We start from the raw sequence: 22,829 nt of genomic DNA, 5'->3' as shown, positions 1-22,829 counted from the left end.
TGGTTGAATACTATTCATTGTAAGGTCGGTAGAAGTGTTTTGAGTAGGGGAGGGATAGTATGTGAATAGAAGTGGCAGCTGCCTGTGGGCTGCTAGGCCGCAGACAGGACCTTGAACCCAGGTCTTGTCTTGCCAGCTCTAAAACCTCTTCATGACCCTAGACTGCCTCCAACAAAGGCAAGGTACTTTCACACCCGTTACTGTCTGGATACCATGGTCAGTGTTTTACAAGCTGGGTCCCATTTAACCCCCAGGGAAACCTGAGAGGCAGCTGTTGTTAACATCCCCAATCCAGATAACAAAACTGGGGCTGGGAGAAGTTAGGTCCCTCCACTGAGATCACCAAGGCTTGCTGTGTGCCCACCGCTGCTCCTGACACTTTCCACGTATTTGCTCTTTCAATCCATATAGCTTCCCTTTAAGGTAGGGACTTTAGCATGTCTCCATTATGCAAAAAAGGAAACAGAGGCAAGAGGAGGTTGAGACTTGTTCCACGTAACAGAGGTATAGTGGCAGGGAGCCCTCACTGCATGCCAGGCATTTATTGTCCTGTGAGCTTTAGACAGATGGACTCATGCAGTCCTCACTACAGCCCTATGAGATAGGCGCTAGTATGCTTCTCCTCCTCAAAGATGAGGAAACAGAGGCACAGAAAGAGGAAGTCACTTGCCCAGAGCCACCCAGCTAGTGAGAAGAGGAGCCTGGATTCGAACCCGCCTGTGATTTTGTCTGGAATATCGTGGTGGGGACACACTTGGGGAGGGGTGGAAGGGGCGGCCCCTACACCCACTCAGACCCTCCACCCCTCGCCTCTGCAGGTGAAGCTGTGTGACTTTGGCTTCGCACGCATCATCGGTGAGAAGTCGTTCCGGCGCTCGGTGGTGGGCACGCCGGCCTACCTGGCGCCCGAGGTGCTGCTCAACCAGGGCTACAACCGCTCGCTGGACATGTGGTCAGTGGGCGTGATCATGTACGTGAGCTTAAGCGGCACGTTCCCCTTCAATGAGGACGAGGACATCAAGGACCAGATCCAGAATGCTGCCTTCATGTACCCTGCCTGCCCTTGGAGCCTCATCTCCGCGGGAGGTGTGTGGGACTCCGTTTACTCCTGTGCACAGAGGCTGGGCCTGTGGTGGGGGTGGGGTGGGAAGTGGGCGGAGCCGCAGGAGGATGGGCTCTGAAAAAGCCTGGAGCATGGGTGGAGTCTAGTGATGGGGCCGGGACAGGAGTGACTTTGAACGTGAATGGATGTATGTGAGGGAGCCTGTGTGGAGAAGGCCTGTCCTCAGAGGGGTTTACACAGTGAGGCCTTCTTTCGCGGCTTATGATCAAGGAGGGAGCCTTGGATGAATGCTGGTTTGTCTTGAATGCCTGACACTCGATGAGCCTCCTTTTCGTAAAGAACAGGCCTCCATCTTTGAGCCTTCTGCAGGGAACCGGTGACTGGCATCTTATTGTTTTGACCCATTTTATTTTTGTGGATATGGCAAGTGATGTTTGAATTTCCCTTGACTAGGGTGATGTAAAGTTACCATTTTATGTAATTCATTTTCACCTTAAAATTATATTGGAGGGGGCGGTAATAGCTTAGTGACAGAGTACATGCTTAGCATGCATGAAGTCATGGGTTCAATCCCCAGCACCTCCACTTAAAAAAAAAAAAGTAAATTGGATAAAAAGAGTGAATTGATTTAAAACAAAAATGTACCAATTTTTACAGGGTTTATGTACATAGTTCAAATTTTTGTATATACAAAAGTGTCTAAAGTGAAAATTCTCTCTTACTCTTTTTTCTGCCATTCTTCCCAAAGGCAATGACTATTACGAGTCTCTTTTTATATACATGTGAGCTGATATGTGGGCATATATTTTCTTATTTCCCCTTTTACATAGATGGCAGTGTATTATACACAATGTTTTCCAACTTCCTTTGTCCATATCCCAGTAAGCTTGGGTAAATGAGTTGGCTTAAAGAAAAATACTAAGTGAAGAATAGCACAGGTGTACCTGTGTGTACCTGTGTGTGACAAAACTTAGGAAGGTGACATAGGAATGAAGAAACTGAGGTAGAGACTTGGTGAAGAGATGTAGGATCTCATGTGTGTGCCGCGCGAGGGAGCGGGTAGATAAATGTAATTTAATGAGGAAATGGATGGGTGAGTGATTAGTGCAGGTGAGGCTTCCAGTCCACCTGGGTCAGTGCAGAAGGACGCCTGGAAAACAGGCAGGTAGGCTGGGGTGGTCTGTTGGAGGAGGGGTGGTCCCTCACCCTGCAGGTCTTGAGCTGTCTCCTTTCTGTGCAGCCATCGACCTCATCAACAACCTGCTGCAGGTGAAGATGCGCAAGCGCTACAGCGTGGACAAGTCTCTCAGCCACCCCTGGTTACAGGTGATGCAGGGGGCGGGGCTGAGAGCGAAGCGGGAGGGGCTGGCCCATTGGCTGGGTTAGAGGAAGAGGTGGAACCAGATCTCTTATTGGCTGCGCAGGTAGTGATGGATGTAGGTACATTTTCCGAAGATAGGGATCGTGGCTGAGCCTCCCATTGGCTGGCTGTAGAAGGGGGTGGAACTAATTGGAGGGATGGGTTGTGAAGGGTGTGGCTTCATCTTCCTTGGTACCCGGCTTCTCACTGGCAGCGCACTATTGGCTACCTTGGTGCGGCACAGAACTAACCCCTGTTCTCCTGGGCCCAGGAATACCAGACGTGGCTGGACCTCCGAGAGCTGGAGGGGAAGATGGGCGAGCGGTACATCACGCATGAGAGTGACGACACGCGCTGGGAGCAGTTTGTGGCAGAGCACCCACTGCCCGGGCCGGGGCTGCCAGCCGACGGGGAGCTTGGTGGGATCTTCCCACCCCAGGACCACGAGATGCAGGGGCTAGCGGAGCGCATCAGCCTCCTCTGAGGCCTGGTGATCCCGCCCCAGCTGCCTTGTGGTGCTGTCCTCCCGCCTTCGAAGAGCGGCCCTTCTCACCATCCCAGCGATGAACTGTTCTAGGGGAAGCAGCTTCCTGCCCAAACTGGATGGGACACGCCCCGAGGGAGGGGCATGGCGGGGTGGGGTCGGGGCCGGGGTTAATTTACAAAATTAATTCCCCAGCAATTAAAATGGGCTCATCTCTGGCCCCATGGCCTTGTTCTTTGGCCACACTGTACTCTCCTTAGTTTGTTGTTCAACAAGATGGAGTTCACCTGGAAAGAAGATGGGATGGAGGAGGGATGGGGGGCATTGAAGGAAGAGGAGTATTGGAAGGAGGACTACCCGGGTTAAACATATATAGAGAGGGAGGACTGCCAGGAGTGAAGACTAGAAAGGGGAGCAGTATGGAGAGCATAACGAAGAGAGGGAAGAGTAATGGAGGAGAGATGGAAAGAGTACGATTGCAGGGTGAGGGATTTAGAGAAAAGCAAACGATCTCATAGCTTAATGGCTTATTTTTTATTTGGTGTTGTTGCTACTAACCACCACTATTAATAATAATAACAAGGCAGTTAGCACAAGTCTGGTCCACAGTAGAAAGCTGATAGTTAATAGTATTGTCTTAAATTGATGTGGTATCTTCTCTACACAGTGAATGCACTCATTTGCTGGTTCATCCATTTGTCACACGGCACAGGTGTTGCTGGGGACACGGTGGTGATGGAGACAGCCTAGGTCCCATCTTCAGGGGGTTCACTGTCCAGTTGGGAGACAGACATGATCCAGAGTGGAGCCGGCTGGAATGGGAGAGCCCAAGAGGGTGGGGCAGCCTAGAGCAAGCCTGGGGGTCTGTGGAGGCAGCTCTTCTGTGCTGGCTTCTTAAGCTTCACCTTGGCCCTGAGGTTATAGGCAGAGGGAACCTCTTTCCTTTGATCCCTGCCCTCCAGTTCCCTAGCTCCCCGTTGTTCCTGGACTTTTGGCCCTGCAGCTGAAGGCAAGTGATGAAAGCATGCACTTGAACAAGTTCTGTTTACATCCTGGTTATGCTCGGACTTATACATTACAGTTAAAGATTTTCCTGAGCCCCATAAAAATACGGCGGTATTTAGCAGCCAATTTAGGCTAGGTACCGGGAGCTTACTCTCCCTGTCTTCTCAATTTATTATCAATTAGACCATCTGCTGGTCGGTTCCAGAGTTGCAGCTTTTAATTGGAAAAAGCTAAATGAACCTCAGTCAATGAGGATCTCCAAATGAGCCAGAACACCTCCGAGGCATCATCTGAGACAACGCTATTGGGGAATGTCTTAGACTCCATCCTGAATGCCTCTCCTTCTAAAGCTGGTCTTGGGAGGGGGAACGTATAGCTCAGGGGTAGAGCGCAGGCTTAGCATGCATGAGGTCCTGGGCTTAATCCCCAGTACCTCCATTAACAACAACAACGACAACAAAAAAGATTGGTCTGAAGTCCAGGAGTGTAGACTACTCAGGCCCAATCCTTGACAATCACATTGCTTCTATCTTGGCCACTAGTTTGGTTAACATCCCGAGACCAGAAATTAGAGACAAGATCAAAAACATAATGTTAACTGGCAAAATGCTTTGATTACAAATTCCAAAAGAGCCCAACATCATGAGGATGCAGATAAAACCAAATCTACACAACCCAATTTAAGGTCCTACTACTTAAACAATTAGAGACCAAAAGGAAAAAAAGAAAAAGAAAAAGAAAAAGAAAATCCTAGAGGGAGCGGGGATAGCTTGGTGGTAGAATGTGTGCTAAGCATTCACAAGGTCCTGGGTTCTATTCCCAGTACCTCCATCTAAATAGATAGATAGATAGATAGATAGATAGATAGATAGATAGATAGATAACTTAATTAACCCCCCGCCAAAAGGAATTTTTAAAAATCCATCCTATCGCCGTCAAAAAACCACAAAACCTAATCTTGATAGAGACACCTATAGATACTGTAAAGAAAAGGGACATTGGACTTGAGACTGCCCAGCTTTAAAATACAAAAAGGAATTTGAGCCTGAGATTTGGTCTCCCCAGTGACTCCCAGCAGACTTTCTCCTTTGTGTCCAGAAATACCCCTCAACCCACAGAGGGAAATGCCCATCCTCACTGATGGGCAATCTACCACCAGTTTTGTAGATACAGGGGCCACTCCCACCCTCTTAAGTATCTTACAGTCCTCCCAGCCCTCTCCTCCCTCAGTACCCAGCAATGATTTCCATGAGATGCCACACTGTTTACCCTTGTCTAAGCCACTCTCCATCTCATTAGGCCCCTTACTAAGCAGTTTCTTCCTCAAACTACTCCAATAAATCTTTCAGCAAGGGATATTCTGTCAGTTGGGAACATTAAGATTTCAGATTCACAGGTGAGCCTGTCTCTCACAGTCCCTGACTGCAACAACTGTCCATCTTAGATCATTCATCTTCCTCACCCCCAGCCCTCTAAAATAACCATCAACCTCTCCCCTAGGGCCATAGATTCAAGATATGCTGACCCAAGTTCCCGATTCTCTTTGGGCCTCCAACTCAACATACATAGGGTGCATCTTGGAGGCTGAGCCTCTGAAAGTGGAAAGCGATTTTTCCCATGCGCCCCTCCTGAAACCACCTCAACAAGTCTGACACCAGAGGCCCACTAAGGCCTCAACCCATTCACTATTCAAGGCCTCCGGACACCCCCCCTCCAGCCCCTGCAACACTTCCATATTGTCTGTCAAGAACCCCAAACTTACTGCTGGGGTACTGGCTAGTCCAAGACCTCTAGGCCATAAATAAGACAGTCAAACCTTGGTTCCTGAGAGTTCCACTCCAAACACCATCCTGGCCTCTCTCTACCTTCCAACACCATCTACTGTACTGTGTGAACCCACATCTCCACCTTCTTTCACATGCCTCTACTGTGATTCACAATCCCTTTTGGTTTTCACCTGGGAAAGTCAACACTACTCAGGGACAGGTATGTCTCAAGGATTCCCTGAAGCTCCTGTGTGCTTTTCTCAGACTTTCAGTGTAAGCCAGAACTTTGGTTTTCCCTCGCGCTTCCTCTCTAATCACCTTCCCGTCTGCCCTCTTCATCCAACAGCTCACTCCCTGACACGCAATATCTACTCCAGGTCCTGGCTCAGAGGGATGCAAGGTATCTGGGGACAAATTAAAGCTTTGACAGTCACAAGTACACTATTTAGGGTATGACGTTGCACCTGAAGGTAAAACCTTATCGGCAGAATGCATTTACCCCATCATTAATTTCATCTTCACCCAAGACTAATACTCAATTCCAATGGTTTCTGGGTCTGTTGTGGGTTGAATTGTGTTCCCCTCCAATATATACATATATGTCTTATCCACTAGTATCTGGGAATGTGACCGGATTTTGGAAATAGGATTGTTGCAGATGGATTCAGCGTTGTTCCACATACCCCTCTCCAAGACCCCTCCCAACTCAGTGCTCGATTGTTACAGGAAGCTCTCCCTATCTCACCATCTATGAATCAGGATTCACATGCTTCTTCCTCAGCTTCCATAATGGCCCCTTCATGGGACTCAGTCTCTGTAATCACTGAACTTCTACGCAATAAATGACACCGTAACAACTCTAATGGCAGGAACCACCTCCTCATTGAACTCAACCAGGGTTTTCCAGAGATCAAAATATTACTAATCCCAAGTCAACTGATGCCGCCAAGAATTTCTCTTTGTATCAGTGGCATCGTGCCTCTTGTGACTCATCTCATGATCCTGCATCTTCTCCTTGATTTTCCACCTTTAATCAACCTTTGTTTTCTGATCACTCAAATAAACAAGGCAATTACTTCCATGAGTCTTGAATTGTCCCCTGATGATGGATAATTTACATGTGGAGACTTTGCAGTCCTGATCAGCATTTCAATTTCCCTTTTGTCAATACCTAAACTTCATGCTTTCTCCTGTCCAGCCCTGACTCCTCATAAACATAAGAGACCTGTCAAATCCTGCAGAGGCTGACAATCATGCGAACACAAGATTCAGGATGCCCGTGATCTCCTTTTTTCATTAGAACCCACAGAAACCTTGGAACAGGAAACCAAATGCTGGGGAGTAAACTCCAAGTATTTAATATGGACCCTGACCATGTTTGGGCAACTCTTGGACCCAGGTTAGGGGCTTCCAGGGGAGAGACTTGTGGGTTGCGGAACTCTCCAGACACCATCGTCATCCACATCAACAGGCCAACAAGGAAATCCACAAAATTGCTACCGCTGTTCTGACTTCACCAGCCAAGGATCTCTCCTCACCTCCTACTTGGAACTCTCAACTAGCTGCCCTCTGGTCTCAAATCTTGATTTTATTCCCTTATTCAACTATTAATAAATTCTCTCTTTATTTATCTTCCTAGGAATATTCATCTTCAAATGGCTGGTGACCAGAACCCTAAATCAGCTCCAGATCCAGCATTTTACATAACAAATGGTTCTGTGGGTCTTGCACAAACAGCAGGGATCAAAACCAATCCTGACATCACCCCAGACACTAACTACTAAGAAAATCTTGTTTGAGAGAGAGCTCTCCATATCCGCTTTCATTATTGTTGGTAAATTAAGGCAGTTTAAGGACAGTCTCAGTCCATCTTAAACAAGAGGAAGATTGAGTAAAGTTTGTCTCTACTAAAATCCAGCTCATTATTCTCCTTAGGACTCTTTAAATGATTTTTTACTTATTTATTAGACCCTTCTCTGGCTCTTTATACATGGAAGGCACTGCTTCAAGCACTTGACAAACATCTCACTTAATCGTCGTAACAACTCTGAGACAGGCAATAATGCGACCTCCTTTATACAGCTAAGGAAATTAAGGCATAGAGAGGTTAAGCACGTTTCCCAAGGTCACACAGCTAGAAAGTGGCAAACCTGGGGCTCACCCCAGGCATTCTGGTTCCGGAATCTGCTCTCAGTCACTAAAGCTGTTTTTCCAACTCAGGGCCAGAAGGTCACTTGGTGCACGGAGGATCATAAAAAACGGAGGGTCCTCGTCTTCTGGGCTCTGGTTTTCAGGGAGTCAAGGTCTATATGAGACAATGATATGAATATTGGCGCTAGATCTTGAAAATTGTAGGGACGTACGCTCGGCGTAGTGACACAGGCTGGCCGCCTGAGGGGGCGCCAGCCCCGCTCGCGGAGCCCGGAGAGGGAGGACGGAACCTTGGAAACGAATGTCAGGCTCAGACTCTTATGAACCACAGAACGTTGAGAACAGAGCATCTTAGAAGCCAGAGAACAAAGCCTCTTAGAACGTAGAACAAAGGCCTCTGGAATCGTAGAACGGTGAGCGCAAAGCCTCGCAGCATCTGAGAGACAAAAGAAGCTTAGATTCTGTTCCGGTGGAATCATAAAATCTTACACCCAGGGTCTTGTAATTCCAGAATTTGGGACATGATCGATCTTAGACTCTTAGAAGTAAGATTGGCTATCTAATTTGAAAGGCCCAGTGCAACATGAAAATGCAGGGCACCTTGTTCACAAAATAAGAATTTCAAGACAATAACATCAGAGTGTTAAACCAAGCTCGGTGACCCTTCTAGCAGGTCGTATGCCAGCGAAGCCGGCCCCACTTAGAAAAATAATTTTAGGGGAGGATGTCGGTCTTAGTTGGCCTGGCCCTCTAGTTTTACAGTTGAGTATCTAGGAAGGCTTCGTGGAAGAGGAGGCAAAATCAGAACTCTCTCTTATCCCTTCTGCCCCCGGCGCAGCCTCCGAAGCTGAGAGTTACGAAGGGTGAGGGGAAGGAGCAGCTGCCAAAACGTCACGTGGACCCATTCTCTATTTATAGATTACCCCTGCCCCTCTCACGGGACAGTCCAATAGTAGTCAGAGCTCTCCCGCAAGGGGGCGGAACCATCTGCTGGAGCTGGGAGACATGGACCAATGACATTGGGGAAAGGGCGGACTTGTTTCATTGTGACGCGTGGGGGCGTGGCCAGGACCCAAAGGACGGTGTGAGAGGGGGCGTGGCGAGGCGGCCAGTCAGCCGGGCGAGTAGGCAGTTGTGAGCATGCGTAGCGTTGGGGGCGCGGGTGCACAGCAAGTGTCTTCGTAAGGGAGCGTACCAGCCAATAGGCGACGGTTGCTCTGTCGCCGGGGGCGTGGCCATGCAGATAAGGCTCGGGTGGGCGGCCCAATGGGCGGGCTCCTATGCAGATGAGACGGTGACAGCCGGGCCAGCGGGCGGGCGGGCAGGCGGGTTGTTGGGGCGGGGAGGTGGGACCGGGAGAGGGGTGGCCGCGGGGCCCGGCCGGGCTGGGGCGGGGGGCCGCAGCCATGATCCGGGCCTTCTCGTTCCCGGTGAGCCCCGAGCGGGGTAGGCTGCGGGGCTGGCTAGAGGGCAGCCTGGCCGGGCTCTGCGAGTTACACTGGCTCCGAGAGAGGCAGGAGTACCGCGTGCAGCAGGCGCTGCGGCTGGCCCAGCCCGGAATGGGGGGCGCCGAGGCCGAGGACGAGGAGGACGCCGACGAGGACGAAGATGCGGCGGCGGCGCGCCGGGCCGCAGCGGCTCTGGAAGAGCAGCTGGTGAGGGGCCGCCTGTCCGTCCGTCCCTCTGCCCGCCTCTGTGTCTGTCTGTCTGTCTGTCTCGGTTGGATGCTCAGACACCCGTCCGGGTGGGGGAGGGAGGCGGGGGAAAGGAGAGGGGGTGGGGCTGGAGAGTCTGGGCGGCGGGAGGGATCAGGCCTCCCCGCCCCCAAACTGGGGAAGGGGACTGCGTCGCCTCCGCCAGACGCTGGTGTGATGCACAGGCCCATTCCATACACCCCTTCCCCAAAGAAAATCCATCTGGGCGCCAAGTATGTGTCAAGCCCGCGCTGAGTATTTGGCAGGCGTTGTCTTCTTGCAGCTTGGGGGCTAGAGGGTGATAGTTCCCATTTCACAGAGAAAAAACCTGAGGCTCAGGGAGGGCAAGCGACTCACCCAAGGTCACACAGCGGAATCCACACATCTCCCCCTTCGGGCCTCCATACCAAGGCTCCTGTCTTCCCTAAGTCCTGGTGTGCTTGGAGATCTCAAGAGGGGGCGGGGTGGGGGGAGGGGATCCTGGGGCCTCCTGAGGGAGGGATTACTGCTGAGAGGAGACTCACTGTCCCTTAGGACCCCACGGTGATCTTGACCGTCTGGTGACACTTTCCCTCCTTTCCTACCTGGCCCCAGCCCTGGCCTCACCCAAGAGGTGGCAGACTGAGGGAGTATGGGGGTCTGACTTCTAGACTCCCTGGGAGCTCTGGTGGTGGAAGATGAGGCAGAGGTCTCCAGAATAACTTAAGGAGCATCACCCCTCTCTATGTCATTTCTTAATTCTCCCAACCTCTTCTTGGGTCTTTTCTCCTACATTCTTTCCCCCTACTGCCACAGCTCTGTGACTTTCTGTGTGTGTCTCTGGCTTTTTCAACCCTCTGTCTCCCTGGTCTTCCTTTGCATTTCTGCATCTCTCTCATTCTGCCCCAAGTCTCTGTCCCTCTCTCTTCCCATCCCCCTAGCCTGCCAGGCCCCAGACCCTGGCTCCACTGGCTGATCCCATCCCCAAGCCTGTGTGTGGCCAGAGCTTCCCGTTTGGGGAAACCTGAGCCGAGGTTGGGGGAAGGGGGCTCTCCCTGCCGCTGACCTCAACTGCCCCCTCCCCAGATGGGGAATGGGGAGAAAGGCTGAAGCCAGACTCTGGGGCTGCATGCCCAGCCCCTCCCCCCGGCCGGGAGAGGGACCCTGCACATTCTTCTCTGGAAACAGAAACAGCTGTGGGAGGCCCCACCCCCTCCCAAAGTTAGAGACGCATTGTGGGGGACTTCACCAGCTCACCCCACCCCAAGCTGGCCAGGCTTAGGAAGGCACCTCCCACCCCTCGGAGGAAAGGGAGAAGGCACTGGAATGGGCCAGCAGTGTCCTGCCTCCCTGTCCCTCAGCCTCTCCCTCTCTCTGCCTCAGTCTTCCCCTTCTCTGCCCCTCTGTCTACCCCCTAGTCCTCAGTATCCCCGCCATGAGGTGGTAGTGGAGAGGCCTCTTTCCCCCACAATCTCCAGGCAAAGCTCCGTCCCAGCGTCAGGGAGGAGGCGGTGGCAGGCAACGGGAGGGAGACAGCGCCACTGAGGGAGGAGCAGAGAAGCGCTAAATATAAACTCCTCTGGTGTTGAGGGTTCCTGGGTCCTTCCGAATTGGGGGTGGGGGCCTTCTCTAATCCCTGAGCCTCTGTCGTGTGATGCTTACCCCTCTCACTCCTCCACCCGCCCCCACCCAGGAATACACTCCCTTTGAAGCAAGAAAGACTGAAGCCAGAGTTGATTAGTTTCTAATAGGAAAGATGGGGATGCAGGTAAAGATTGGGGTATCTCGGAGAAAAGCAGCAAGAATCCTGAATGAGGGTAGGAATCGTGTTCTCTTCCACCAAGGAAAATGGTCCCTTTCCAGCAAGAAGGACTTAAGTTAGACTTGTGGAGGAATTTCCTACAGAGATAAAGGGAAATGGATACAGACAAGGAGTATGTGAATTGGGGGAGCAAAGGTCTGGGAAAGTCTGGGCACAGAGGTCTCCAGGAGTCTGAACCACATTCATGTTAAACCTGCCTGAGCTGGATGGCCTCAGACCCACTTGCAGAAGGGCTTGCAAAAAAAAAGGATGAGGGGCATTGTGGGTAGGCAGGGAGCCAGATTCAGGCCAAGTATCTTCTGGTCTTTTAAAGATTCATCCCCTTACAGCTGGAAGGAATGAGGTCAGACTTACAAATTGGGGGTTGTAGACTGGAGGGGTGTTGGGGGTTCCAGGCACAGGGGAGGAGGAGGCCTCTGTTGTCTCTCTCCCCAACTCCTGCTCTTCCCTGCAGTGGAGGAACTGAGATTAGACCAGGAGAACTTACCGGAAAACCCATGTTTTTACATTTACTTTTAATTACACAAGTAAAACATGATTTTCTATTTTCCTTGTTAGCAATTCGTGGCTTTCATGTAATGATAAAAGCCAGCATTTATTAAGTGCTTAAAAGGAACTGCTGTTTAAACTCATTTAATCCTCACAGCAACCCCTTAGCAGAGGGAGTTGAATGATGCCCATGTTACAGATGAGGAAATCGAGGCCCAGGGAGTTGAAGTAACCTGCTTAAGGTGACACAACTGGGAAGTGGCTGTGTGAACCTTAACAATTTGACTCCAAGCCAGGCCTCCCTAAACACTTCATCCTACCATCTAGTCCCCTCATTCCTCCTTGACCCCCTAAATGCACACTCTCCCCTGTGATCACCACCGTTGTCACCCTGGTGTGAGTCCTGCATCTATCTGCAGAAACAGTTTACACACCAAGAAATGTAGAGTTTTACTTTTGACAAATTCCAGTTTCTTGGATGAGGTCCCAGAGACCATGGCAGTGGTTCTCAAATTGTGACCCACTGGATTAGCAGCATCTCATGGGAACTTGTTAGAAATGCAAATTCTCAGGCTCCCACCTGGAATCAGAAGCTCTGGAGGCCGGACCCAGTAATTTAGGTCTTAACACGGCCCCCAGGTAGTGCTGACTCACCTTTACACATTTGGCACTTTTCTTTTTCCACTTGGCGATATATCTTGGTGATGGTTCTATATAGAAATTGCCTCACTCCATTTTAACTGCTGTATTGTATTCTACTGTATTCCTTCCTTCCTTCCTTCCTTTGACACTTCCTGAACACCTACTTTGTGCGAGGTGATTTTCTAGGCACTGGGGTGGGGTGGGGGTGGGGTGGGGGTAAGGGATGGCACAGCCGTGTACAAAACAGACAAAAATCTCTGCCCTCCTGGGGCTGGAGCTGACATTCTAGTGAGAAAGATAATAAATAAATGACAGCCTGATAGGTCCTTTTAAGTCAGGAGGTCATTACTGCTATGTAAGGAAGAAAGCGGGGCAACCCAAGTGCAGAATGATCGAGAGCTATTTTGGAAAGAGTGGTCAGGGAAGGGAGCATGTAAAGATCTGAATGAAGCAAGGGAGTGAGCCAGGAGGATATGTCGGGAAACATCCTACAGAGGAAGGAGCATGCGCGGCAGGTTCAGGAAACAGCAAACAACCAGGAGGCTAGTGTGGCTAAAGCAGAGCAAGGGCACGGATTAGTGGGGGACAGGACGTGGGGTATATGGGTGACCCTTGATGTTTTTTAGCCACCCCTGATGCTGCAGTTTGGCTGCATTCCTGGGCTCTGCTCAAAGATGACACCACCCTGAGCATCTCTGTACACCCAGGGCAGGCGCCCAGGGTGGAGAATTTGTTGACTTTCCTCCCGTAAACAAGCCCAGATGGGGGCTTCTGTTCTGGGGGGAGGGGTGAGGACTGGGGCTCAGGAGAGCAGCCACGGGAGTAGGAAGCTGAGGGTAGGGGGAGTGTCTTCGGGGGAGCCGGCCAGTCTTTCTGCCCTAAATAGGCAAGGCTGGGCGTCTGCCCTCTCAGCCCCTCCCCCCTCCTCCCCTCCCTCCCTCTTGCCGCCTGCCGTCCAGACAAGCCGCTTTTGTCTGAGGGTCAACCGTCAGCCTGAGGCTGCCGCCACCTCTGGCCTCACCCAGATCCATGTGAGACTAGGATCCAAGTCCTAGTGTCTTGGAGACCCCATCTTGTTGTTTCAGCCCCTACTCCCACCACCAGCCACTCCCCTTAAAGGGTTTTCACCCTCATTTATTCACACCTGATAGGAAATGGTCTTTCCCTGCAGCAAGAAGGATCCAGTGTAGACTCAAGAGAAATTTCTTACGGGAAAGAGGGGCTGTGGCAGATGCTGGGGACTTCTGGGTGGGAATGGAGCAAGGGCAGGAGGAGGATGTGATCCCTGCTTGGGGCAAAGGAACCTCCTGGGGCTCGCTGCTGCAGTACCACTAAGGCTAGACTCAAAGAAGGACTTTCCAGTAGGCACCAGGGGATTCTTTCTTTGAGAGGAGGAACAAAGACTTATATGAGTTATGGTCAGCCTATTTTATCCAAATGAGGGAAAGAGTCAGTCTGTAGCAGGAAAGACTTGTGGGATATTTGCAAAAGGACCTTCCCTTGATGATAAGGGGCAGAGGGGAGAGATGGGAGCATCTGCGAAGGGAGAACCAAGGACCAGTAGAAGGCAGACCAATGGATGGCTAAGAGATCTGCTAGTCCTGAACACCAATTTTTAGCAGTGAACTGCCCTTACAGCAAGAAGACCTGAAGTGACACTTAAAGCAGGACATTCTCATAGGGGTTATGGGGCCATAAGCACCAGATGGAGGGAACAGCTGATGGGGAGGGAACAAGTGATAGGGCCTTCCGAAGCCTTATCGCTCACACCTAAGAGGGAATGAGGTGGCTGCAGCACGAGGGACTGGAGTTAGACAGCCAGAAGGACTTTCTAAAGGGTGAAGGAACAGAGAACTTGAGGCAGATCCTGGAAGCAGTACTAGGGTACTGCTTTTACCTTTTCAAAATCAGAACCTCACTGTCAAAGCAAAGCTCTGCCCATGAACTCCTAGAATAAGGGACCAGTTGGCAGATGACTGGGCGGGGGTGGGGAGGTGTCTTCTGACCATCTTGCTCTCCCCATCTCCTCAGGAGGCCTTGCCTGGGCTCATCTGGGACCTGGGCCAGCAGCTGGGAGACCTGAGCCTGGAGTCTGGAGGCCTGGAACAGGAGAGCGGGCGCAGCTCAGGTGAGCATGGTTACAGGTAGTGGGGTCTGCCTGGACATCCCAATTTTTCCCACTGTCTCCTGTGTCTCAGGCTCTCCTCTCTCTGCCTCTTGATCTCCTTTCCGCACACCTGGTTTCCCCTTCCAGGCCCCTCTGATTGTCTCCCCTTTTCTTTGGAATCTAGGCTTCTATGAAGACCCCAGCTCTACAGGAGGTCCAGACTCACCACCCTCGACCTTCTGTGGGGACAGTGGCTTCTCTGGATCTGGCTCCTATGGACGCTTGGGTCCCTCTGAACCCCGGGGCATCTATGCCAGTGAGAGGCCCAAGTCCCTAGGTAAGGTGGGTGGTGTTGGACCCCGAGAGTCAGGGAATGGACAGTAAGAGGATGCTTTTGAGCACAAGCAGCTGAGTCAGACCGACCTGGATTCGAATTCTGGCTGTGACAGTCCCTTTTTCTGTGATTTTGAGCATGTTGCTTCTTTTTTGCGCCTTTGTTTCTGTGTCTATTAAAATGGGATTAAGAACAATACTTACTTCACAGGGAAGTTTTGACTCTGCCCTAAGGCACTGAACTTGGCATATGGTAGCCATTCAGTAAACAGAAGTTGCTGTTTCTGAGTCCCTTCCATGTGCTATCCTAGCACATATCCTAGGGAGAGGGATACAGCAGTAAAGAAATCCCTGACTTCAGGAAGCTGACATTCTAGTGGGAGAAATAGATAATATACAAGATAAGTAAGTAAAATATATAGGATATTAGATACCGACATGTACCATGAAAAGAAAATTAGGGAAAGGGACAAGGGTGTGCCCCTTTGAGTTGGAGAGAGAATTGCACTTTTATAAAATCCGGCCAGGGAGGGCGTCACTGAGACTGTAACATTTGAGTGGTGCTCTGAAGCAGGTAAGGGAGTGGGCCAAGCAGGTATCCTGAGGGAAGAGCGGTCCAAGCAATGAGAACCGCAAGTACAAAGGCCCTGAGGCTGGAGTGTGACTGGCTTGTGCATCGGGAGGTCGGTGTAGCTAGAGACCTATGAACATAGAGGAGAAGGGTTAGTGTTGGAGGTCAGAGACGCAGAGGCAGGAAGGACCATGCAGGGTCTTGTGGGCCACTGTGAAGTTCTGTCATGAACCTGGTATGAGGGAAGGGGTGAGAGCAGGGTTTTGATGGGAGTGGGAGAGTAGAGGAGGCGGTAGGCAGTCTGCCCTTCCTAGGCTCATTGAGAAAGGGCTTTGAGAGCTTCTCCACTCTCTTCCTTTTTTTGCCTTCCTCCCCTAGGAGACGCCAGTCCCAGCGCACACGAAGCGGTGGGCGCTCGGGCAGCTGTGCCGCGGTCCTTCTCTGCGCCCTACCCAACAGCAGCGGGGTCTGCGGGCCCGGAGGCCTGCTCCTCGGCGGAGCGACGAGCCCGTGCGGGGCCCTTCCTGACGCCCAGCCCCCTGCACGCCGTGGCGCTGCGCAGCCCGCGGCCGTGCGGCCGTCCTCCCGCGGACTCGCCAGACGCAGCGGGCGTGGGGCGGCCCCTGGACGGCTACATCTCGGCGCTCCTGCGCAGGCGCCGCCGCCGGGGGGCGGGCCAGCCCCGGACCAGTCCCGGGGGCGCGGACGGGGGCCCGCGGCGCCAGAACAGCGTGCGCCAGCGGCCACCCGACGCGTCCCCGCCCCCCGGAGGCGCGCGGCCCGCGCCCGAGCCCCCGGTGGAGCGCGCGGGGGTCCGTTCCGCCAGCCCGGCTCCTTTGGGCCGCTCTTGGGCCTCGCCGTGGGAGTCGGAGGTGGCCCCCGAGCCCTCCGCGCCGCCCGCTATCCCCTCACCCCCCGACAGCCCGGTCGAGGGCCGCCTGGTGAAGGCGCAGTACATCCCGGGAGCTCAGGCCGCCACACGCGGCCTCCCGGGCCGCGCGGCGCGCCGCAAAGCGCCCCCACTGACCCGGGGCCGCAGTGTGGAGCAGTCCCCACCCCGGGAGCGTCCCCGAGCCGCGGGCCGCCGCGGACGCATGACCGAGGCCACAGGCCGCCGGGGCTCGCCCAGGGCTCGCAAGGCCGCGCGCTCCCAGTCTGAGACCAGCCTTTTAGGCCGCGCCGCCGCGGTTCCTCCAGGCCCCCCCAAGTACCCCACAGCTGAACGAGAAGAGCCTCGGCCGCCGCGGCCTCGCCGTGGTCCGGCACCCACGCTCGCGGCTCAGGCTGCAGGGTCCTGCCGCCGCTGGCGCTCCACGGCCGAGATCGACGCCGCCGATGGGCGCCGAGGCCGTCCCCGCGGCCCCACCGCCCGAGCCCCGGCCCCTGGCCCATCCCCGTCAGCTCCTCAGCGCCGTCTGCTCTACGGCTGCGCAGGCAGCGACTCGGAGTGCTCGGCTGGGCGTCTGGGGCCCCTCGGACGCCGGGGGCCGACAGGCGGCGTCGGAGGCGGCTACGGGGAGAGTGAATCGAGCGCCAGTGAGGCGGAGTCTCCTGCCTTCAGCTCCGCATCCAGCGACTCTGATGGCAGCGGTGGCCTCGTGTGGCCGCAGCAGCTAGTGGCAGCCACCGCGGCCTCTGGGCCAGCGGCTGGTGCAGGTGGAGGGGCGCCCGCGGGTCCTGCCAAAGTCTTTGTGAAGATCAAGGCTTCCCATGCGCTCAAGAAAAAGATACTGCGTTTCCGTTCGGGTTCTCTCAAGGTCATGACTACAGTGTGAGTTTAGAGGTTTGCTTGGGCTCCTCCTTCATGGCCTCTGCACCACCACACCCTCAATCACTGACCCTTCTACACCTCCCTTTTCCAAAGACCACCATTTTCTCTGCTTCCAAAGACCCTTTCTCACTGCCCCATCCACTGCAGTCTTAGTTAAAAAGGCTCCCCCTCCACCACAGGGAGGAATGGGGGAGGAGCCCTGTTTGACCCAGTTCAGCTGCTGGGTGTGCGGCTCTTGGGCAAGAAAGCTCCCTCTCTGTGGGCCTCACTTTCTTCATCTGTACTGTGGGTGTACTATGGTATGCAGAAGGGATAATTCAGTTTGAATTTCCCCATTTTTGTTTTTTTAGACACTTAGTCTGTTTTTTTCCCCTTCATTTCTCTCACTGAGCCCTCTTATTCCTCCTTTCCTTGCGCAGATATGGCCCCCCTCCTCATTCACAAAGTGCCCCCTTCCATGTCCCTGGACCCTTAGGAAATCCCCTTGGCACCGCAGTAGAAGACTCTGTCTGACCCAGATGGTGCCTGCGGAGTGCCCTGGGAAGGGAAGGAGCACTGACTTTGGGGTTCTGAGGGTCAAGTAGGAATTGGTAACACCTAGAAAGACTCTTTCACCTCCGTCCCTGGACAATTATGGATGATTGGGAGGTAGAAGAGGGGCAGTAAGATGGCTTCTATCTCGTGGCACCCACTGTGAGAGGGAGTAGGGGGAGCCCAGGATGACCCTCAGCTGTTCCAGTTAAGTATTTTTTCTTTTTTTAAAATTACTGTATTTATTATGACGATGGTGACTCCCCAGTGCACAGGGGGGCCAGAATCTGTGTGTTTCTCTAGCCTCTTTGTAAATAAATGCACAGTGTTACATATGTGGTGGACTCTCCTTCTGTACTCAAATGGGCTTTTCCTTGGGACTAATATTTATTGAGCAACTACTGTTTGCTTTGGATATGGTGGTGTCCAGAACCAGATGGCGGATCCCAGGGTGGGTCTCAGTAGCATTTCTTACCATGTGTTTGCATACATATATTAATCTTAGTAACTATATAAATATACAGAACTATATATATGCATATGCATATAGTTATACTCTGTATATGTGAAACTATATATTTACATAATTTGAACTATATGTACATGTTGTTTTTTAGTTTCTGTTGTTGGTATCTGTGCCTGGAGATTTCTTTATGGAAAGGATTTTCATTAAGAATTGACTTTTTTTGAGGGTTTACTACTATTTAGCTTTTCTATTTCTTCTTATGTCCATTTTACTAAGTCGAATTCTTTGAGGACTTTGTTCATTTCATCTAAATTTAGATGATATATTTTCCTATCACTGTAGTAGCTGTGTAAGATTCCATGGGATGGGGGAGACCCATGATCTAACCCTACAGTCAGCTCTTCAATTCCTTTGCTATTTCAGACCTTACTGCAGTTATGTCCTTGTACATGCCTCTTTGTGCATGTATATATTTCTGTAGGATCCTCTCCTAGAAATAGAATGGCTTGGTCATTATAATACGATCATTAAAAATTTTTTTTAATTGACACAGTCACACTTCCTTCCACTAAGACTACCCTCAGCTGACATTTCCAACAGCAATTTCTGAGATGCCCATTTTTCCACCCCTTCACCAAACAACAGATGCTATGAATCATTTTCATTTTGCCAATCTAGGGGGGAAAACGGTGTTCCGTTTTAATTAGCATGTCTCTCTCCCTATTTTCTTGTGGTGACACAACATTTTGGATGCTTATTGGCCCACTTGTAATTGCCTGTTCACACCTTTTGCCCATTTTTCGATTGGGGAAGCCCAATCATTATACTAACTTCATAGTTGGGTAAATAGAGACTCAGAGAAGGACTATTGTTTGCCCTGGTCACACAGCAAGAGGAAGCCCATACTAGGACCCAACCCCCACCTGACTCTACAGTCTGAAGAATGGGTATTTGTTACTGCTGCTTTGACCTGTGTTTCTACATGGGTGGGTCCACCTCTCTGTCCCTTTGAGCTCTGAGGGAGCAGGGACCAGTTCTGCTGTACTCATCCGTGTCTCTAGTGCCCACTAAGGCACTGGGGTTACAGTAAGGAACAAAACAGAAAAAAAGTCCCTGCTCTGTGGAGCTCCCATTCTGGTAGATGTGGGTGGTGGTGTGTGTGAATAAACATACATTTTCCTTTAGAGTAACAATAAACAGAAGTTACGTTAAAAAAGACTGCTTGGGTGACATCTGAACAGAGACTTGGACGAAGTGGGAGAGTGAAGCTTGTGGATATCATGGGGGAGAACACCCCAGGTAGAGAGGTCAGCTAGTGCAAAGGCCCTGAGGCCTAAATGGTGCCTGATGTGTTGGCAAAATAGCTAGAAGCCAGCATATCTGGAGCAGTGAGTGAGGGGGAGAGAGGGGGTGACGGGGGCAGAGGGCCGTTGGGACCCCTACATTACATGGGGCCTCGTGAGCCATGATGAGGAATTTCATTTTTACTCCTAGAGAGGTGATTTTACTTCTAGGGAGAATTCTGAGCAGAAAAAGGACTTAGGTGTTTTGGGAGGATGAGGGGGTTAACAGCTCTATTGAAATATAATTCCCTACCATAAAATTCACCCAAACAAAACATACAGTTCAATGACTTTCGTTTCAAAAAAATTTTTTTCCTTGTAATGAGAACTTTTAAGATTTACTCTCTTAGCAGCTTTCAAATGTGCAATGCAGTAGTGACAACTATAGTCACCATGTTGTACATTACACCCTATGCCTTATTTTATAACTGGAAATTTGCTTTTGACCCCTGTCACCCATTTTGCCCATCCCCCCCAAACCCCCTGGCAACCATCAATCTGTTCTCTGCACCTATGACTTCAATTTTGGTTTTGTTTTTAGATTCTACATATAAGTGAGACCGTACAATATTTGTCTTTCTGTGGCTGACTTATTTCACTTGTCCATCCATGTTGTTGCAAGGCAAGATTTCCTTCTTCTTTACAGCTGAATAATATTCCATTATATTTAAATTTTCTTTATTCACTATCGATGGGCACTTAAGTTGCTTCTGTATCTTGGCTATTGTAAATAATGCTTCAATGAACATAAGGTTATATATATCCTTTCAAATTAGTGTTTTCATTCTCTTCAGATAAATGCTCAGTAGTGGAATTGCTGGATCTTAGGGTAGTTCTGTTTTTAATTTTTTGAGGAAACTCCTTACTGTTTTCCATAATGGCTGCACCAATTTACATTCCTACCAATAGTGCATGAGGGTTCCTTTTTCTCCACATCCTTGCAAACACTTGTTATGTCCTGTCTTTTTGATAATAGCCATTCTAACAGGGGTGAGGTGATAATTCACTGTTGTTTTGATTTACATTTTCCTGGTGATTAGTGATGTTGAGCACCTTTTCACGTACCTATTGGCCATCTGTATGTCTTCTTTGAAAAAATGTCTATTTAGATCCTCTGCCCATTTTGTTATCAGTTTTTTTTTTTTTTTTTTTTTTTTGCTATGGCTCTCTTTATATATTTGGGATATTAATTTCTTATCCTGTATATGGCTGGCAAATATTTTCTCCCATTCTGTATGTTGCCCTTTAATTTTGTTGCTGGTTTACTTTGTTGTGCAGAAGCTTTTAATTTGGGTAGTCCCACTTGTTTATTATCACTTTTGTTGCCTTTGCTTTTAGTGTCAAATCCAAAAAATCATCTCCAAGACCCATGTCAAGGAGCTTACCACCTATGTTTTCTTCTGGGATTTTTATGGTTTCAGGTCTTAGGTTCAAGTATTTAAACCATTTTGAGTTAATTTTTGTGAATGTTGTGAGATAGAGATCCAGTTTCATTCTTTTGTATGTCGCTGTCCAGTTTTCCAAACACCATTTATTGAAGAGACTATCTTTCCTCTATTGTATATTCATAGCTCCTTTGTTGTGAATTAATTGACCACACATGTGTAGGTTTATGTTGGGTTCTCTATTCTGTTCCATTGATCTGTGTCTGTTTTTGCACCTGTACCAGACTGTTTTAATTACTATAGCTTTGTAATGTATGTAATATTCAGGGTCTTTTGTGGTTCCATACAAATTTTAGGACTATTTGTTCTCCTTCTGTGAAAAATGCCTTTGCAATTTTAATAGGAATTGCACTGAATCTGTAGATTTCTTTGGATAGTATGGACATTTAAACAATATTAATTCTACTAATTTATGAACATAGGATGTTTTTCCATTTATTTATGTCTTCTTCAATGTCTTTCATTGGGGGGGTAATTAGGTTGTACTTATTTATTTAAAGGAGGTACTGAGGATTGAACCAAGGACCTCATACTTGCTAGGCATGCACTCTACCACTGAGCTATACCCTCCCACCCATCAGTGTATTATCAATGTGACTATACTATCACTACAGTAAATTTCAGAACGTTTCTATCACTCCATGTAGAAACTCTGCACCCCTTACCTGTCATCTTCCAGCCTCCTCAACTCCTGGCAACCACTAATCTACTTTTGTCTCTATAAGTTGCCTGTTCTAGACATATAAATGAAATCATGCAGTATGTGGTCTTTTGTAACTGCTTCTTTCACTTAACATGTTTTCAAAGTTCATCCATGTTGTAGCTTGGGTCAGCACTTGATTTCTTTTTACTGCCCAATGCTATTCCACTGTTTGGATAGACCACATTAAGTTTATCCATTCATCAGCTGATGGACAATTGGGTTGTTTCCACTTTGGTTCTATTGCAAATAATGCTGCTGCTGTGAAAATTCACTTACAAGGTTTTGTGTGAACATTTGTTGTTGTTGTTGTTGTTGTTGTTTTCCTCTTAGGTAGATAGTTAAGAGTGGAATTGCTGGGTCATCTGGTAACTCAGTTTAATCTTTTGAGGAGCTACCAGACTGTTTTCTAAAGTGGCAGCACCATTTAACACTTCCATCAGCAGTGTATGAGGGTTCCGGTTTCTCCACCTTCTCGCTAACACTTACTATTATTACCCGGGGACTTTGTTTTAAACAAGCTCCCTCTGGCTGTTCTGTGGGGAATAGGCTGAGGGAGACAGAGGTAGAGGCTGGAAACCCAGTGAGGAACGACTGTAATAGTCCGAGCTGGAGAGCATGATGCCTGGACCAGAGTGGGGGCAGCAGGGGAAGTGAGAAGTGGCTGGATTGTGGACAGACTCTGAAGATGGAGTAAATGGGATTTGTTGCTAGATCAACTGTGGGGTGTGAGAAAGGTAGAAGGAGGCAAGACTGACTCCAAAGATTTACTATCAACTGAGATGGAGTGGTAAGGAGACTGCGGTAGGAGTGGGTTTGGTGGGTGCAGTCAGGGGCTCAGTTTTGGACCACTGACTTTGAGATACGCCAGACATTCATGTGGAAATGTCCAGTAGAGATTGGGTATTCCGTTCTAGAATTATTGTTGGCGCTCATTGGACGTTTCTTGAATAATTAAAGTCAGAACTGAATCAATGGGGACCATCGCCATGAGGCTAGTGGATTCCTGTGCAGCACAGGGCAGGATTGAACATCCGGAGACTAAGGTTATGCTAGGGTAGAAAGACGGCTGAGATCCGCAACTCGGAAGAGAAATGGAGGTTACTC

At 50.1% G+C, this 22,829-nt stretch overlaps 2 protein-coding genes across 3 annotated transcripts in view; both read left to right on the top strand.

Moving 5' to 3' along the window:
• Positions 1-3,131, top strand: part of PRKD2 (protein kinase D2) — a 29,781-nt gene extending 26,650 nt beyond the window's left edge. For both annotated transcript variants that reach the window (XM_031458946.2, XM_031458945.2), the window contains 3 exons: positions 819-1,086; positions 2,304-2,389; positions 2,695-3,131. In XM_031458946.2, the coding sequence (XP_031314806.1) occupies positions 819-1,086; positions 2,304-2,389; positions 2,695-2,907 (567 nt within the window). In that variant the 3' untranslated portion in view covers positions 2,908-3,131. The remainder of the gene's footprint in view (positions 1-818; positions 1,087-2,303; positions 2,390-2,694) is intronic.
• Positions 3,132-9,160: 6,029 nt separating this feature from the next.
• Positions 9,161-18,103, top strand: DACT3 (dishevelled binding antagonist of beta catenin 3). Its single transcript, XM_031458944.2, has 4 exons — positions 9,161-9,484; positions 14,487-14,583; positions 14,747-14,899; positions 15,845-18,103. The coding sequence occupies exons 1-4, from the start codon at positions 9,236-9,238 to the stop codon at positions 17,239-17,241; spliced, it is 1,896 nt and encodes a 631-aa protein (XP_031314804.2). The 5' UTR covers positions 9,161-9,235; the 3' UTR covers positions 17,242-18,103.
• Positions 18,104-22,829: the final 4,726 nt, after the last annotated feature.

This window comes from Camelus dromedarius, chromosome 9 (genome assembly GCF_036321535.1).
Source record: "Camelus dromedarius isolate mCamDro1 chromosome 9, mCamDro1.pat, whole genome shotgun sequence".
Taxonomy (NCBI): domain Eukaryota; kingdom Metazoa; phylum Chordata; class Mammalia; order Artiodactyla; family Camelidae; genus Camelus; species Camelus dromedarius.
The sequence above is the reverse complement of the archived record's forward strand: the minus strand, read 5'-3'. Positions and strand labels throughout refer to the sequence as shown.